Genomic DNA, 16,008 nt, shown 5'->3' with positions numbered 1-16,008 from the left:
ACAATATTTTTCCTAAGTAGATCTCAGCGATACGAACCCAACAAAACAAGTTTCGTATTTTTCGGAGCTATACACAAATTTCTACGCATTTTCAATTTTGTAGACAAATAAAACATTACAAAACCCTAGCAAAATGCTAGGCGCACCCGAGGGCAGCCACCCCGGCCACCGACAGGTGGGCCCAGGGGGCCGGGCGGCACCACCAGGCCGGGTCAAGGCCAAGGCCTGCCTTGACCCAGCGCCTGGGCGCGCCCACACGCGCGGCGCGGCGTGCGCGACGCGGCGGCGCCGGCGGACGGTGGCGCAGCGAGGCGAGGCTGGAGGGGCTCGGGGCGAGGGCACACGGCGTGCCCCAGGTGATGGCGAAGCTCACCGGCGGCAGCACAGGCGGAGAACAGCGACGAGGCGGCGTCCCGGCAGAGGGAGGCGGCGGCGGGCGACGGCGCGTCGGGGAGGCCCTGCGGGAGGGGAGGGAGCTGGGTGAGGAGGGGAATGGGTCGAGGAGAAGGGGATGATGCTCCCCATGCGAGGAATCGAGGAGGGGTTCACCGGAGGCGACGAATCGCGGCCGGCAACGGAGCTCCAGGCGGCGGCGTCAATGGCGGCCGGCGGGTACGGGGGCGATTCTGGCTGGGGTTGGGCTCAATCGAGCTCGATGAGGATCAGGGGAGGTGGAGGATGAGGCGGGGCAGGCTCTGGCGCGTGGAATCGGGGTGAGGTGTGGCGGGGATGGTCGGCGTGGCGATGGGGCAGCTCTGCTCGGCTCGTGCGTGAGGAAGAAGAGAAGGAAAAAGGGGAACACGGCAGCGGGGGAGGATAAGGCCGGCGACGGCGGCTGCAGATAAGGACGCGCCCGCGCGGAACGAGGATCGCCGATGCGTGTTCCAAGGATGGACGCCGGCGAAGCCGACACGCGGCACGCCGTGATGCGTGCCCTGCACGCCGAGGCAGAGCATCAGCGACCCGTCCGCTGCCCAAATTTGGGGTCTTGACACTGATGATGAGATGACCGTCCGGGCGCAAAGTGTGCATGCAACGTGCGTGACGCTGTCACCCATGTGGATGAGGACGACGAGAAGGCCGGGCCTGGGCGGGTTGCAAAATAATATAACATTACTGTAGCAATTTATTATCTAATCACGTTTTAATTAGGCTCATTAGATTCGTCTTGCGATTTACATTCTATTTATATAATGTGATTTATTTTTTCGACTACATTTAACACACCATATAAGTGATTTATAAAAATTTTACGTTTTGCGCGGCCTCTGGTGCGAATCTCTCTCTCTGCGAGTGTGAAGTGCACAAATTTGTCTCCACATGCTCCCAGGGGCAGGTGCATGTATCCGGGAACGGGACTGCATTTGTTTTCAGACGGCCGTGTACTTCGTTGTCATCAACTTGGCTTGCATCGCACTGGGGTGGGGGATTATTGCGCGCTAGCTCACGGGTCGCAGGATCTTCTGTGGTACGGTGCTGGTGCCCGAGGATTTAATTTGATCCCTTTCCCACAACTTGCACGATCCTAACAATAATCTTTGCTGAAAGTAGGCCCAGATACAAGGCACGTATACCTGCGCGCTAGCTGCAACCGATCCACTAGATATGATCCAACAGTTAATTAGCTCGTGACGCCCGCCAGTTATCTTGGCAGATGTAGGCATGTGTGCAGGCGTGGCGCCAACGCAGTGGGGCCCACGGGCAGTTGGGTGTTACTTTTGGAGAACAAAGACCCTAGAGTGAATGATGAAAGCGGATGTTTGGGCGGTTGCTAACATAGTATAATTAAGCTAGTGCTGCAGACATGCTTATTAGTAGCAACTGCATGCTGGATCTTTTGTTTCCTGACGCCACCAAAAGCTTGCCTGGACAGAAACATGCATGATCCAATGATATGTACTCTACTTAGCTTGTACACGTTGCTCTACACTTTGTCTTTATAATAAACATTTGCTTCTTGACTAATTAGCTTCAAGCTTCAACCTAGAATATAGAGCTAGGCAGGCAATGTGTTCATGTGAGCTGCAAATAATGCAGGCTCCGCCCCCCCCCCCCCCCCCCCCCCCCCCCCCCCCCCCCCCCCCCCGCCTCCACCTGTCGATCACGAGCCGCTACATCTGTGGAGATCATGGATCCGTGGCCGGTGTGGGACGATCCCATGCGGCTTACAACAACTTTGAAACGGAATCCCTGCTTACAACTAACCCGCATGCGCAAACCACATGGGAATATGGGATGCGCGCAGCTTAATTACAAGATCTTCCTGCTTGCCACATTGCTCACTCGATTTGGCGGGCGGGCACCTTCTTTGAGCACGACGAACTGGTTGGATGGGCACGGGGGCTATGGCTATGTTTGGAGGAATAGCTAAGGGTTATTTTGGGAGCTAAAGTTTAGTTTAAGAAAATAAACTTTCAATGAAATATTTCTTGAGGTGTTTGAATTCAATGGCTATTTGGCTCATAAAGTACTTTTTCAATCATTTGGCTTCCATTTTTAAGAGAGAGATAAAGAGAGAATCAATGGTCTCCATCTAAAATAGCCTCAAATAGCACCTTTGAAGGGAATATTTTTTTGGGTGAGCTATATGCAAATAGCCTAAAAATAGCCCCCCCTTTTTTTGAAGAAATTTGCAGGAGCACTACACTGTTATTTAAGGAGAGGGAAGCAAGCAGAGTGTCTTACAAAGTTGAAATTACATAAAAGATTTGAAACTCGAACACCGAAATAAAAGTAGGAAACAAGTAATTACACATTAAAAGAATTAGGATAACTCTGGCCTTCCGCAGGCCCATCTTCTTGCCTCCACTTCCATCTTAATCTCGTGTAGCACATCAGCTGGTGTTCCTTTTTTGTTCTTGAATATCCGCTGATTTCTTTCCTTCCAAATGTTCCGGGCGCGGTACATTATGAACGCAGCCTTTCTTCTTCTTTTTTTTTTGGTAGATGTGCTAGTTTTTTTTTTTTTGCCACCAATCATTGATTTGTAGCCCTCCCTGCGGTGGATGCACCAGCTCTCTTGTCCAGTCTTCCATTTTCTCCCACACCAAACATGCAAAGGGGCAATGTAGTATGAGGTGTGCCGCCGTTTCTTGCTCATGGTTGCACAGCACGCAAACTGGGTTGCAAGGCCATTGCCTGGCCATCAATTTATCTGCGGTCAATATTTTGCATTGTGCCAGTAGCCATGCAAAAAAATAGCCCTCCTGTTTGGTTTTTATAGGAATATTTGAGCTATTTGGAAGGAGAATGAAAAATAATTCATAGATACATGCCCTGCGTAGCCTTTGGCGACGCGCACGCGCTGGCGCGCCGAGCCTGGAGGGCCTAGAGCTGCCAGTTGCCAACGCGCAGCCGTGCCGTGATGGGCAACCGGGGATCGGAGGAGGCGAGACGAGGCTCAACTCTCAATTCTTCCCCTGATGAATGAGCCAACAAGCCTAGATTGTGCACGGATCTCCGGCATTTCTTGGAGAGATTGATGATGATGTAATCGGTTTGTCGCAAACTCCGCCGTGGTAGGAGAGCAAGCGCCAAGCGGGATGCTGCTCCTCGAACGCGCGGGCGCCGGCGGTGGCGCGGCAGGAGGATGCCGAGACACGCGCGGACGACGACGCCGAAACGCGCCGAACGGGCCGGCCCAGATACGGATACCGCCCACGACGGCCCGGCCTCGCAACCAGTCTCAGCCCAGCCGCGGATCTCCTCCTCCTCGGCCTTCTTCTTCGTCGACTCTTCCAGAGCGTTCCACACCCTTCGTCCCCGCGGTCCGCACGCTACTTCCCCGAGACGCCACACGATCACACCACCACAACCGGAAGACACCACAGCCTTTCTCTCGCCAACCGCAACCTCGCACAGCCGGACCGGCGGATCCCTCGACCGCGCGCCACCGTTCAGCAACCCAGCGCTCCGGCGATCCGGCCTCGACCCCGGCGCGGCTCCGCCCCTGTCGACCGTCTTCCCCGCCGCGACCGCGATGTCGACGCAGTCCATTTCGCCGGCGGCCGCGACCCCGTCCTACTTCCCCGTGCCCTTCCACCTCCAGAACCCGCAGTACGCCGCGTGGCCTGCGGCAGCCGCCGCGGCGCCGGCGGTGGCGCCGGTGCCCGTGCCCGCGTACAACGCCGTCTACCCCTTGCCCCAGGTTCAGCAGGTATGCAGCAGCGGCTCCTCCGTGCCGATTAGCATGTAGACGGTGTGTGATTTGTTTGCGGGGAACTGCGTTGATCGGAAGGATTCTAGTTTCAACGTGTGATGTTGTTTCTGCGGTTTGGGAGCCTCGGGCGGGGATTGTCCGCATCCCGGCCTTGCAACGTATTGATGTAGATGTAGCGATTATAGAGCTCAAGTTTGGCCACAGTCACATTGAGACAAAACTATGCAGATTTTTTCTGTAGAGGCTATTTAGGTGAATCAGCGCTGTTGAAACTAAATGGTTCGGAACAAAAATGCATGATTCGTCTTAATATACAAACATATCCATTGAGCTTTTATGATCTAATTGCTTGTTCTATTGGAAACTTACCAATTGCTGAATAAATAGCCAATCTGCTTTGCAGTACGCAAAATCTGCGGAGATGCTAATTATTGGCTTCGTTGAAATACATATACATCTGTTTACCTCCAAATGAGAAAGGCCGAACTCTTTCCTCCTACAAGTTTCAACTACTATAGTCAAGTTAGTAACATTAAAAAAAATTCACCTGCTGATGCAAGGTGCTAAGCTCTGTGACTAATATTTTCAACACCTCTGTAGTGATGCTCTCTATTCAGTGCGACTTTTAGCAACCAGTCTTTTATGATGTCTTGCAGGCACAACAGTTGTTCCAGAAGGACTCAAAGATAATCACTCCTGAGGCTCTAGCTACTGTTAAGGCTGCTATTGCAAATAGCGAGAAAGACAAGAAGGTTGAAGCAACAAAGAAGGTAGTGCCTCGAAAGGCAGCGGGGCAAAGTTGGGAGGACCCAACCTTGGCTGATTGGCCTGAAAGTAAGTTTTCTAATTCTATGTCGTCTGTTTGTCTTACTTATTCTGCTTGTCTTACTTATTCATAATGGTTCTGAAATACTTAATTTTGTCGTTTATGGAATCTTTAACTTGGCAATGTGACATTTTTTAGCTCTTTGTCCGTTACCTTGAAGACAACAAACCATGAGATAAATTGTCATTCTCGCAGGCAAGATCTAATGCTCTATCTATATCATGATTTATCTGAAACAAACTGCTCTTTTCTTCCTTTCTGTAAAGGTGCACGAGGATGTCATGTGTAGGCCAACATGTTGCCACACGGGATTTAGGTGGGCTTGCAGATGATATAGTAAACATTTACCTAATTTTCTATCTTACCTGATTTGATTCACATACATTGCAATATTGTTTCATATGCCTTTATTGATCATGGACATGCTTCTGCTGTTATATGGAATATTTTTTGGTGATGTTTGTTGCAAAGATATGTGCAGGCATTTGGTTCTTGCTTGCATTAACAAGCACACACCCTAGCTGCTATATTCCTCCCATTACTTATTTCATCATATTGGCCTTTGAAGAACTGTAGCTCAGAGTTGTGTAAGACTGATGGCATGCTTCTTATGGATTAATATGTGTACTATGTTCATTTCACGTTACCTATAATGCTGTGTAGAACTGATGTCAATGTTTAGTTTCTTGGCCATAGAAACATTGTATTTAGCTTGCTTTCTTCATTGCCCCTTCCCGCTGTATATGGTTTAAGTTTCTCGGGAGAGTGATGCCTGACTATGTGTTATCTGTTGGGGTTAGGTTTATTAAACGTGGCTGCTAATAATTTGTGAACTAGGCAACTAGCATATCACACTTTGGTGCGATCTGCTTGAGTGATGTTCGTTCACATATCAGTATTTAATATTTATGTAATATTAATAACTTCTAAAATGTTCCATATATGTGTTTTTCGTGAAAAGAATGTTACGGTATTGTAAAATTTACACCATTTGCCCATGGCCAGAAACTCATCTTTTGAGTTGCACCATGTTACGGTATTGGATATCAGAGGTATTTAATACCTATTAGCTAATATTCTAATTGTGCTTGCTAGCACCCACTTGCCTATGGCCACAAACTCATCTTTTGTGTTGCATTATGTTTACCATTTGTCCATTAATAATGGGATTCTACCTGGTGGACTTCCTGATGACAGTTCAGTACATTCAAGTACTTCTATTGACAATTCCTTGATCTCTCATCTGCAGATGATTTCCGTTTGTTCTGTGGTGATCTTGGAAATGAAGTGAATGACGATGTTCTTACCAAGGCATTCTCAAAATATCCATCCTTTAACATGGCCAGGGTGAGTTAGACCATTCCCATACAATTACAGTTTTTTTGGGTACTTCTGCCTACTCTTCGTTGCAGTTTTATATCTTTTGGTTTATTTAAGTGACTGATGGTTATGGGTCTCTTCTGCATCAGGTTATACGGGATAAATGGACTGGTAAGACTAAAGGATACGGTTTTGTTAGTTTTGCAAATGCGTCTGATCTTGCTGCTGCCTTGAAAGAGATGAACGGTATGAGTGCCTTTTCTCCTTTGATGCATCCTTTTCCTGTCACTTCCGTAAGTACTGCAACTTACAAAACGAAATGTCATGCAGGTAAGTATGTCGGAAACCGGCCAATCAAATTACGGAAGAGCACATGGAAGAACAGGATAGACTTTGAAGCATTGGAGAAGGGGAAGGTTAGTTCTCAACCTTTTCCCCTGCTTTGGCCACATCCTGTGTTCTTTTAAATGTACCATATACTCACGTTAGATGTGCTAATTTTCCAGACTCAACCACAGAAGAAAATCAAACCGCAGAAAAGAAGTGTCCTTCACAAGTGAAACTGATAAATTCTGCATGTTCATCGTCTCAGTATCAATATCTGAGAAGGTTGTCTGAAGTTTGACAGCTCCACTATCCTGCCTGTTGCGAGCCATGTGCCACTTTGGTGGATGGGAAGTCTAGCGAAGTAATTAGCATGCAATAACTTGTTCCATGAGTGTAACGTGGTCTGCGCATCATTCCAACCTTTTTATGGAATTGTAGATGTAAATACTCTAGTGACTAGTGTCTAATGGTGAACCATTCTGTGATTGGATGAGATCCATGTATAATACTAGAAGATTTGTGGACGTTATTGGTGCCTCGCTGTTTGTTTTTTCTGAGTCATAAACTGATCGGCTAACTAGAAGAGCAGCAACCTATTACTGCAGATGGACTCCATGACGATGACGCTGGTGAAAGCTTTGCATACAAGTGAACACGACCTTGCTCGGGGGGAGTGCTGTTCAGAGAAGCTAAATTTATTCTAGCAACAACCATGTTTAGTTCGTGGTCGATTGTTTTTGTTAATCGTTTTTGTAACTCTGTGGCTTATGAATTTGCTCGTTTTGGCTGGTAGGGACACGGATTATCCGCTCATGTGGATGCATCCCTTCCCAAGTGTTGTACACGACTTATTGGTCCGTGTCTCCGTGATATCACGGCTCTATAAAGAAATAAGGGAACGAGCGTTCCCATCAAAAAAAGAAGAGCAGCAACCTGCTTAGGCAACCAGCCACTAGTAGGAACTGCTACCAGAACGCGCCCTTTAAAGTTTAAAGGATAAGTTCGAAGTTACCTTGCTGGGGGCAAAAAATTCGAAGTTACCATGCGCATAGTGCTTGCAAATTCGCAAATTCATGACTGATCGACAGAACATGTGTTTTGAAATGCTCCCACAAATTTCCCCAGACCCCAATCTACTATCAGTATGCATCCATAAGATGCCAGCCTCTGAATTGTTAGACGCCACTGTGCTGCCGAAATTGCTTCAAGGAACTGCTTATTTGGCAAGTATCCTGATAATAGTTAAGATTGGTACGGTACGGGAATCTGGCTATGATATTGTTGCAACGTTCTTATAGCGTTTCAGCCCAAAATAAGAATTTTTGAGAGTACAAGAGTTCCACATCACCATATGCAAACTTTCTGTAACAGGGGAACGAGTTCCAAAGACAAGTTCTTTTTAGCACTGTCGATTCACTGTGTAAGCATCCAATCATGGCGACAAACTTGTTATTACCCAGTATATTTTTCCCCTTTTGGAAGGGGAAGAAGACGATGGAAAGCACTGTATCCTCAGCAACACTTTTCATAGGACAAGTTTATTTTGTTGTAATCACTGTGGAGATTGCTCTATGAAGCCTTCATATCATCAAGACCAACACTTGCCTGCAAGAGCAGTAGCTGTTAGAGCTATTTCATAAGGGCAGACATCACATACAAACGTACCAAGCCAAGCCACTGAATCTAAATTTGGGAGGAGATATACCAGAAACTCATGATTTTCCTTGAGAAATGGTGAAAAGGTTGTGCAAAATTTCTCAATATCTGCATTGATGTCACCCGTCCCGCTAATGACCTCCATAAATTTATCTCTGTTAGGAGCAAGCTTCATGGCCACCTGCCATCAACGTATACGAGTAAATCACCAAAATGAGAGAGCAAATGAAAGAGATACAAACAAAAGTATGCAATCTATCTTAAATGGTGAGCATGTTGACCTATCCCTATAAGCCTATACATAAATGAAGCAACAATGTATTAAAAGGTCAGGATTTCAGTACACATTTAGATCGACAAAGTTCAAATTAAGTAATTGACAATCTGGCATTTGCTGTCTGTAGCTGGCAAATCCGACAACACCTGCTTTAACCTTTTATTAGTTTCTCTTCTTGATTTCTTTTTTGTAAGAGCATTGGGTTTTATTCATCTAAAATGTAAAGGTGTTCTGCTCTTCTGCATATTTTAAGCTGAAAAAAACTCTGGCAGAAGTTGGATTGTTGAAACTACATATATAAAATTACATATATAAAGCAAATGTCTTTAGAAACTTTTCAGATATAGTAACAATTCAAAGGTGTTATCCAGTCTATTATGCTCTGATGCCTAGCAGGTTCGAAATCCAATTGAAAATAAACCTCACATTTCCAGAATCCATATGTTGATTATAATTTCTTGAGCACCAACTGTTAAATTACAGTTCACCTTACATGGATAGAATTCAATCATCACAGAGTGAAGGATTCTACCGTAAAGCTAGAACTGGCAAGCCAGCCATGAAATTTCTTCAGAGTTTTGGTGTACGAATCAGTGCAAGCTTGACTCATAGTCCAGTCTGCATGCTCAAGCAGGTTACGGAACAACTCAACAAGGAAATCCATGGCCCTGACACGCAGAATTTTGAGTAAACAAAAGTCAGATACTTAGCATGCTGATCAAGCTGCAAGAAAAAGTGACAAAAAAAAAAGATGAAGCACCTCGTGAGCCATAGAAGCCCATTTGTGCAGCTTGAGGAACCTTTTGCAGTCTTGTTTTGAACTTCTTCCTGAACCATGCTGTACAAGTGCTCATATTTTGATGGGTCTGAAGAATACTTGTTTTCCAGTCTCTGACAGAAGAGGATCAAACCAATTTTGAAATTAAAAAGAAAAAATAACTAATGAAGGGGCAATCACAATAAATATGAGGCAATCTGTCTAAAGTAGATATGAATTACCACAAACATCAATAATTCAAAGACAACATTAACACCACTACCAGTTATTTACCCAGCAAAAAATAACGGAAGATAAACTTTGACTAACACTAGCATAATACAATAGTGATATCGCAGAAAGATATGCTTACCGTGATATTGCCACCGATGTCACTCTTTACTATTGCCATAGCAGCTCCAAATTTATCTGGTGTGGGAATAAAACGAAATGAATGAAGAACCATTTATCATGTAAGCATACAAGTAAGGTTCAACATAAAGGAAAACAGAACCATGATTATAGGACTCAATAGTATGCCCATCCATGTTTTAAGCCAACACAGAAGTCTGATTTTAGGACCAAAACAAGTATCACACAGATGTGTGCACAAAAACTTCAAAGATTCAAAACTCCAAGTTCATAATAAGACAGGGGACGTTTACAAAATCAAAAAGAGTTTATCTTGAGTGATCTAAAAATTTGTTAGATAGTCAATCGATCCTTTGTGCAAGTCCGTTTACTGCTCTGCCCCACCACCAAACTAAGCACCATAACAAATCACAGATTCAATAAGTAATGCAGTTACTGCTACTGGTCTAAATCTCAAAATCTCATGCAGCTAACAATGCAGCACTCAAGAGAAGTGACTTAAAGGGAAGACATAAGCAACTCGAGTTACCCAGGACAGGCAAGATTTGCTTGCAGACTTCAAGGAAAGGCTTGGTGAGAATGACTCCATTTTCTGCCTTGACATGCTTCATCCCTTCCAAAGATGGAGTGAACACCGTCTCTGCCATCTTTGAACCTGCAAGAATCAGCAAGTGTACCAAACCATCACCACAGCAAACACAATAATATGCTTACTGAAAGGAAGTAATTGCCAGCATCCCATACATATCTAAGTCTTAATCACTCAGATGTTCTGCCCCAACATGCATCAAATCACATTAACTTCTGATCTCCTACTGGATATATAACCACGAAATCATTAGATCAGGCTAGCCTAGACCCTCCACGGACTACGCAGAGCACGAACCAAGAAAGCACAGCAAAAACACCCGCCAATCCAGCGCCCGGATTCTAAACTACACTAGCACACGAGAGATGCCGCTCGATCTGAAATCATACACAGAGCTGATTGCAAACTAACCGTTCCCAGATCCCGCAATGGAAGCTCCCCTCTTTCACACAGGCGTTCCCTCTTCTTGCCTGTCGACGAGGAGACTGCAGCGGGGAGGCTCGATCGTGGACGAAACGAATATATCCCGCAGCTTCTTTCACTGACGCGGAACGGAAGATGCGCGGCGAGGCCACTAGCCCAGGCCGCCACCGACGCCGTACTCTCTGTGCCCCGATCCGTGCGGAATCTCTCTGTGCCCCGATCCGTGCGGCTCTCGAGCCGAGGCGAAGACAAAAGCAAGCGGCTACGGGCCTTACGGGCCCAATCTGTATGGGCCTTTATAGTGTGGGGTGCGTGTATGGGCCTCACGGCCCATTTATGCCTTCATAGCCCAAAAGGCCCGGCAAACCCACTTGCCATCCCTCTGACCTGGATCGGACGGCCAGGGCGCCCCTTCTCGTGATCCAGCGGCAGTCCCGAACCCGCCCGCCACTTTATAGGCCGCTCCCACCGCCGAACCCTAGCTTCTCTTTGCACTTCCGCCCCGCCTCGCCGTCTACCTCGCTGCCGCTTCGCGCCGCCGCCGCTCGCTCGCCTCTCCGACCGCCGCGAGGATGGTACGTCGATCGCGCTGGAAGGTGTTGGTTCAGATAGGGTTCTGTAACGGCGTGGGGTTTGACTTGGGGCTTCGTGTGCTTGTGCTATGCGTGCAGCCGTTCAAGAGGTTCGTGGAGATCGGGCGCGTGGCCCTGGTGAACTACGGCAAGGACTATGGCCGCCTCGTCGTCATCGTCGACGTGGTCGACCAGAACAGGGTAAAGGCCGAGCTCACTCCTAAATGCCTGTATTTCTGTTCGTCGCTATGATGTCGATCTAGAGCTTTAGAAGCATGATTTGTAGCTGTGGTAATTGCTCATTTGTGATGTTTTTTGGTGAGAAATGTAGAACGTGCTGACTGTATTCGGTAGCAACTGACGAAATACAACTTAATCTGTTGAGTAACTTTGCCCCATCTATTAATTGATCGTTCTTTCTGTAACTGCCATTTGGTCTACCGTTGTCCGTTGCTGCTGCTTGCGGCATGGTGGGTTTAGCGCCTTAGCATTTAGCAACATCAAGAGGCTAGGATTGCTTTTCAAAATTATTACTATTATCCAACTCCATTGTTCAGGTACCTTCATTAAAAAAGCAACAAATGTTTTGTTGTCGACAATTTATGTTTGGGGTGCAAATGCTTAATACTTCGACAGTCCGATTTGGAGTGTTAGTGCGTTAGCTTATTGTTCAGGCATGCTTTGGTTGCAACATTCAAGTGCTCATTGCCTTGTTTCATTATGTGAACCAGGCACTTGTGGATGCCCCTGACATGGTCAGGTGCCAGATGAACTTCAAGCGTCTCTCACTTACCGACATCAAGATTGACATCAAACGTGTACCCAAGAAGACAACTCTGATCAAGGCGATGGAGGAAGCTGGTAATGATAAAGCTTACGCTGCTAACCTCTTCAGCATCTATGTGCTTCCTGCAGTTTTAGATTATAAAAGATGTGGGGCTCTTAATTGATTTCCTGTTTTCCTTTTGCAGATGTGAAGACCAAGTGGGAGAACAGCTCATGGGGCAAGAAGCTGATTGTCCAGAAGAGGAGAGCAGCACTCAATGACTTCGATAGGTTCAAGGTCATGTTGACGAAGATCAAGGTTGGGAAGCTGCCTGTCAAATGTTTTAGTTTCTGTTGTCACTGTCATTACTGCTTTCTAACGCTTATGTATTGCTTTCTAATGCTTGGTCCCTTGTGTAAACAGAGGGGTGGTGCTGTCAGGCAAGAGCTTGCCAAGCTCAAGAAGGCGTCCACGGCTTAGATTATCTTTTGGTGGATGGCATGTTGAGTTTTTGGTACCTTATTATATCAGTGATTCGTTTGAGTGTTGTTAAGCCAGAATTAGCACTCCTGTTTCCTATGAACTCTTTTCAAACCTTAATCAAGCATGGCTGTGCTCTGGAGGATTTTGTCATGATGGTATGAAATATCTAAGGTAGTTTGCGACTAATGTGCAATGTGCATTTATTTCCATTTGTGTTTTGTTTGTTACTTGTAGCTGAGATGCATTTCCATGATGGTAGTAGGATAAGATGCCAACCTCCACTTATTCTGTAGTGCGTGATCTCCAAAACATTCTTATGTGCTGTAACCATTAATGCGTATCTGAATTGTTTGGTAGGGTTTTGCTATGAATTTTCCACGCTTTCTACCAGATGATAGCTTGAATTTGCAGCCGTTTCTACCTGATGAGAACTTGTCTGCTGGTACAGCTAGTGATATAGCTTTCGGAGTTTGTCTTTTGGATCAGCCCTGCTCATCTGCAGATGAGGGTACTCGATAAGTTGTGCACATGTCTGTTCAGTTTTCTCCTAAGCAGGCCTCTGTTCGTAACCATGGCAAACTGATGCGACCATTTTGGCTGTATTTTTGGCCGTGTGCTCCAGAAAAATTTTGGCCGGTTAAAACTTTGGTCTCCAACTAAACCAAGGCCAAATTCCATTCCAGATTTAGGATTCATCAGAGTTGTTATTAAATTTGGATCGCATTCTAGAATGTTAATATTTCTATTGTTCTTAAGTTACGTACGTACTTTTTACCAACTATTTGCACGTGACCTACCCAAAATCAGACTCCATGACTCCGCTGCCCCCGCCATCTCACGTTCTCACCCCACCTGCTGTGCCCCATGAAAGCACACTCTGTGTGCTGGTGGCCATAGAATACAAAACCGCTTGATAATCGTGATTATCGGTGAAATTTATCGTTACTGATGTTAGCTGAAAATGTAAACCGACTGGAATTTCGCTGGATTTCAATGGAAATTTCAAAATTTTAAAAAAAATCATAAAAAGTAGAGAACTTATTTTTATAAAAAACTAGACATTCTCTTGATTCCAGAATGTTGTCACATGTTGAAAGCAACAATTGTTTGTTTAGGGAAAAATATTTTTATCGATGATGCTGCAGCTGGGAGCGAGGGAGCTGTGCTCGTGGCGTCGATAATCGAGGTAAATCGTTGATTATCGATTTGTATCGGACGATTTTCAGTTCAGTTTAGCTTCTTTTTTATTTCTACTCACCGATTTGGCCAAATATACTACATTGGTATACAATATTCCTTGGATGGTTGGTTGTATCACAGATATAAAATCTAGGCTACAGTATTAGATATTAGTCCTGGAGAAAAGTTTATTGTTGTACAAAATGCTATGTTAAATAGGATAATAAGGTGCATGCCTTTACTTTATATTACATGCCTAAATGGTACAAATTAAGAGTGAGTACCATTTATTCATAGCATAATTTTAACACAGATATGGTTCAATTTCCCTTCTTATAGGTGAATGTCTGGTAATCAGGACTTACTTTGGGAGCATGGAGAGAAGATTATCATTGGCTTCAAGTGCAAGTATTATCGTGTTGAAAAGGTGGAGGAGGGGCAACCCATGCCACACAAAATCATGGTCAACCCATGTCACAACGGAGGACGACAAGCAACCGACGCCGATCTGATCCTCGGGAAGGTGATAGCTCCAGCTCAGTAAGTTCAACCTTTAGCTATCCACGTCCACCCTCCTACCCATATCCATACCCACAACCATACCCATATCCGTACCCACAACCATATTCACACCCACCACCATATCCAAGCCACTTCATTCAACTACCGGTACATCTTGGCATGAGCACTAGTGGTCAGATTGGTGAATTACATGTATGTATCTATATTACAATTTCATCATTATGTGTTCCCCTCTTATTTGAGTTCATTTCAATATTTAGAAATATTATTATGGATATCACACATACCAGCAAGAAGAGACCGAAGAATGATTAAATTGATATGCCGAATGCCTTCATGTATGGACTATATGCTTGCTAGTTTGTATGTAGCTTCTATAGACTATGTACTCTTGTTTCTATGCACTATGAGGTTTGTATGAACTATACACTCTTTTGTTTCTTTGAACTATGAAGTTTGTATGGACTATGCACTCATTTGTTTATATGGACTATATACTTCGTGGTTTGTATATATGTGCAAATTCATGTGCTTTATTCAATTCATGGGCAAAATATGTAAACATGTTTATTTCTTAGGCAATCCCATATGCAAAATTGTGCATGTATGTGTAATTTATCTAATATAATATAATATATAATCTAAAAAATTAAATGCTATCAAATCTTTATATTTTTTCCACTGCCAAAACACATTTTCAGTAGGCGAAGCGATAAATCGTTCGGTTTGCATCGATTATCGACGATAAATTGTCGATTTTTATTTTTTTGAATTTGGGTCTCTTTACCGATCAGTTTTGGCGATTTTTCACCGATTTTCAATCGATTATCGTTACCGGAGCTCACTGATAAATGTTGTATGGCCGGTAATGTAATCCTTGCTGGTGGCACGGTGTGTGGCATGCGCACCTAGCACTTCAAAATTGGAATACGAAAAAACCTCACCACCACCAGCTGAAAAAACAGCTTGCGACCTCAGAATCCAAGCTCCCAGCCCCCTCCCCCACCACCACACTGAGAAATGAGATTCTTTCTTTGCAGTACTATTGGCGAAATGATTTTTTCTTAAAAACTGCTCCAGAGCTCGCACAACGCCGGCTCCTCCCGCGCGCTCGCGATCTCGCCCCGCTCCGGCGCCGACGCCCCACCTGCCCTTACCGCCACCGAACTCTCCCGCGCGCTCGCGACCTTGGCCCGCTCCGGCGTCCCCGCTGACTTCCCACCGGCCCTCACTGCCACCGAGCCCCCGGCTCTTCGCCTCTCTCGCCGTCGCCGCCTCCTAGAACTCCAACGAGCATAGCATTACTGTAGCAAACTGGGGATTAATTAGAGGATAATTACTGTAGTAAATTATGGATTAATTAGAATCGTTGTATTCTTCGTGTAAAGTTGCATCTATATGTGGAAATATTTTGCAAATAAATTTCGTTTAATATTTTATACATGCAATTTTCTCTTCTAGCGCTAGGTGTGTTAGGGTGAACCAAACAAGGGTCCTGTTTGGAACATTAGCCCATGACTAATTTTGAGAGATAATATTTAGTCTTAAATTGATAGGCTAAGTATTAGCTCAAGGTGAGTTGTTTGGATCCATGGGCTAATGCCCACCCTCTCTCTTCTATTCTCATGTCTAAATATGTGTCTATACTCACCTTTTTGTGGGAACTATGCAAAATTAGCCCATTATCACCTTTTGGAGGGGCTAAAAATTTTGGGAGAGATAATCCACTTTATCTCAAAAATATTTGGATGCATGAGAGCTAAAAGGTAAAGACTAAGAC

The 16,008-nt window shown here is 45.1% G+C and overlaps 3 protein-coding genes across 4 annotated transcripts; 2 read left to right on the top strand and 1 right to left on the bottom strand.

Annotated features, from left to right (window-relative positions):
* Positions 1 to 3,748: 3,748 nt before the first annotated feature.
* LOC120656493 (RNA-binding protein 42-like) lies at positions 3,749 to 7,170 on the top strand. Of its 2 annotated transcripts, none has more exons than XM_039934596.1 (6): positions 3,749 to 4,156; positions 4,825 to 4,993; positions 6,235 to 6,332; positions 6,455 to 6,551; positions 6,636 to 6,721; positions 6,812 to 7,170. In XM_039934596.1, exons 1-6 carry the CDS (start codon positions 3,980 to 3,982, stop codon positions 6,863 to 6,865), a joined length of 681 nt encoding a protein of 226 aa, XP_039790530.1. In that variant the 5' UTR covers positions 3,749 to 3,979; the 3' UTR covers positions 6,866 to 7,170. The 2 variants fall into 2 exon arrangements, with proteins under 2 accessions (XP_039790530.1, XP_039790529.1); XM_039934595.1 differs by having other exon boundaries at positions 3,750 to 4,156; positions 4,816 to 4,993.
* Positions 7,171 to 7,891: 721 nt separating this feature from the next.
* Positions 7,892 to 10,941, bottom strand: LOC120656494 (glycolipid transfer protein 1-like). Its single transcript, XM_039934598.1, has 7 exons — positions 10,695 to 10,941; positions 10,224 to 10,349; positions 9,696 to 9,751; positions 9,326 to 9,456; positions 9,098 to 9,233; positions 8,338 to 8,469; positions 7,892 to 8,237 (listed from the first exon to the last, which is right to left on the bottom strand). The coding sequence occupies exons 2-7, from the start codon at positions 10,339 to 10,341 to the stop codon at positions 8,202 to 8,204; spliced, it is 609 nt and encodes a 202-aa protein (XP_039790532.1). The 5' UTR covers positions 10,342 to 10,349; positions 10,695 to 10,941; the 3' UTR covers positions 7,892 to 8,201.
* Positions 10,942 to 11,143: 202 nt separating this feature from the next.
* LOC120656492 (60S ribosomal protein L14-1-like) lies at positions 11,144 to 12,713 on the top strand. Its single transcript, XM_039934594.1, has 5 exons — positions 11,144 to 11,281; positions 11,378 to 11,479; positions 12,010 to 12,139; positions 12,250 to 12,362; positions 12,468 to 12,713. The coding sequence occupies exons 1-5, from the start codon at positions 11,279 to 11,281 to the stop codon at positions 12,522 to 12,524; spliced, it is 405 nt and encodes a 134-aa protein (XP_039790528.1). The 5' UTR covers positions 11,144 to 11,278; the 3' UTR covers positions 12,525 to 12,713.
* Positions 12,714 to 16,008: the final 3,295 nt, after the last annotated feature.

Source organism: Panicum virgatum, chromosome 1N, assembly GCF_016808335.1.
Source record: "Panicum virgatum strain AP13 chromosome 1N, P.virgatum_v5, whole genome shotgun sequence".
NCBI classification, from domain to species: domain Eukaryota; kingdom Viridiplantae; phylum Streptophyta; class Magnoliopsida; order Poales; family Poaceae; genus Panicum; species Panicum virgatum.
This window is presented reverse-complemented; position numbering and strand designations above follow the sequence as displayed.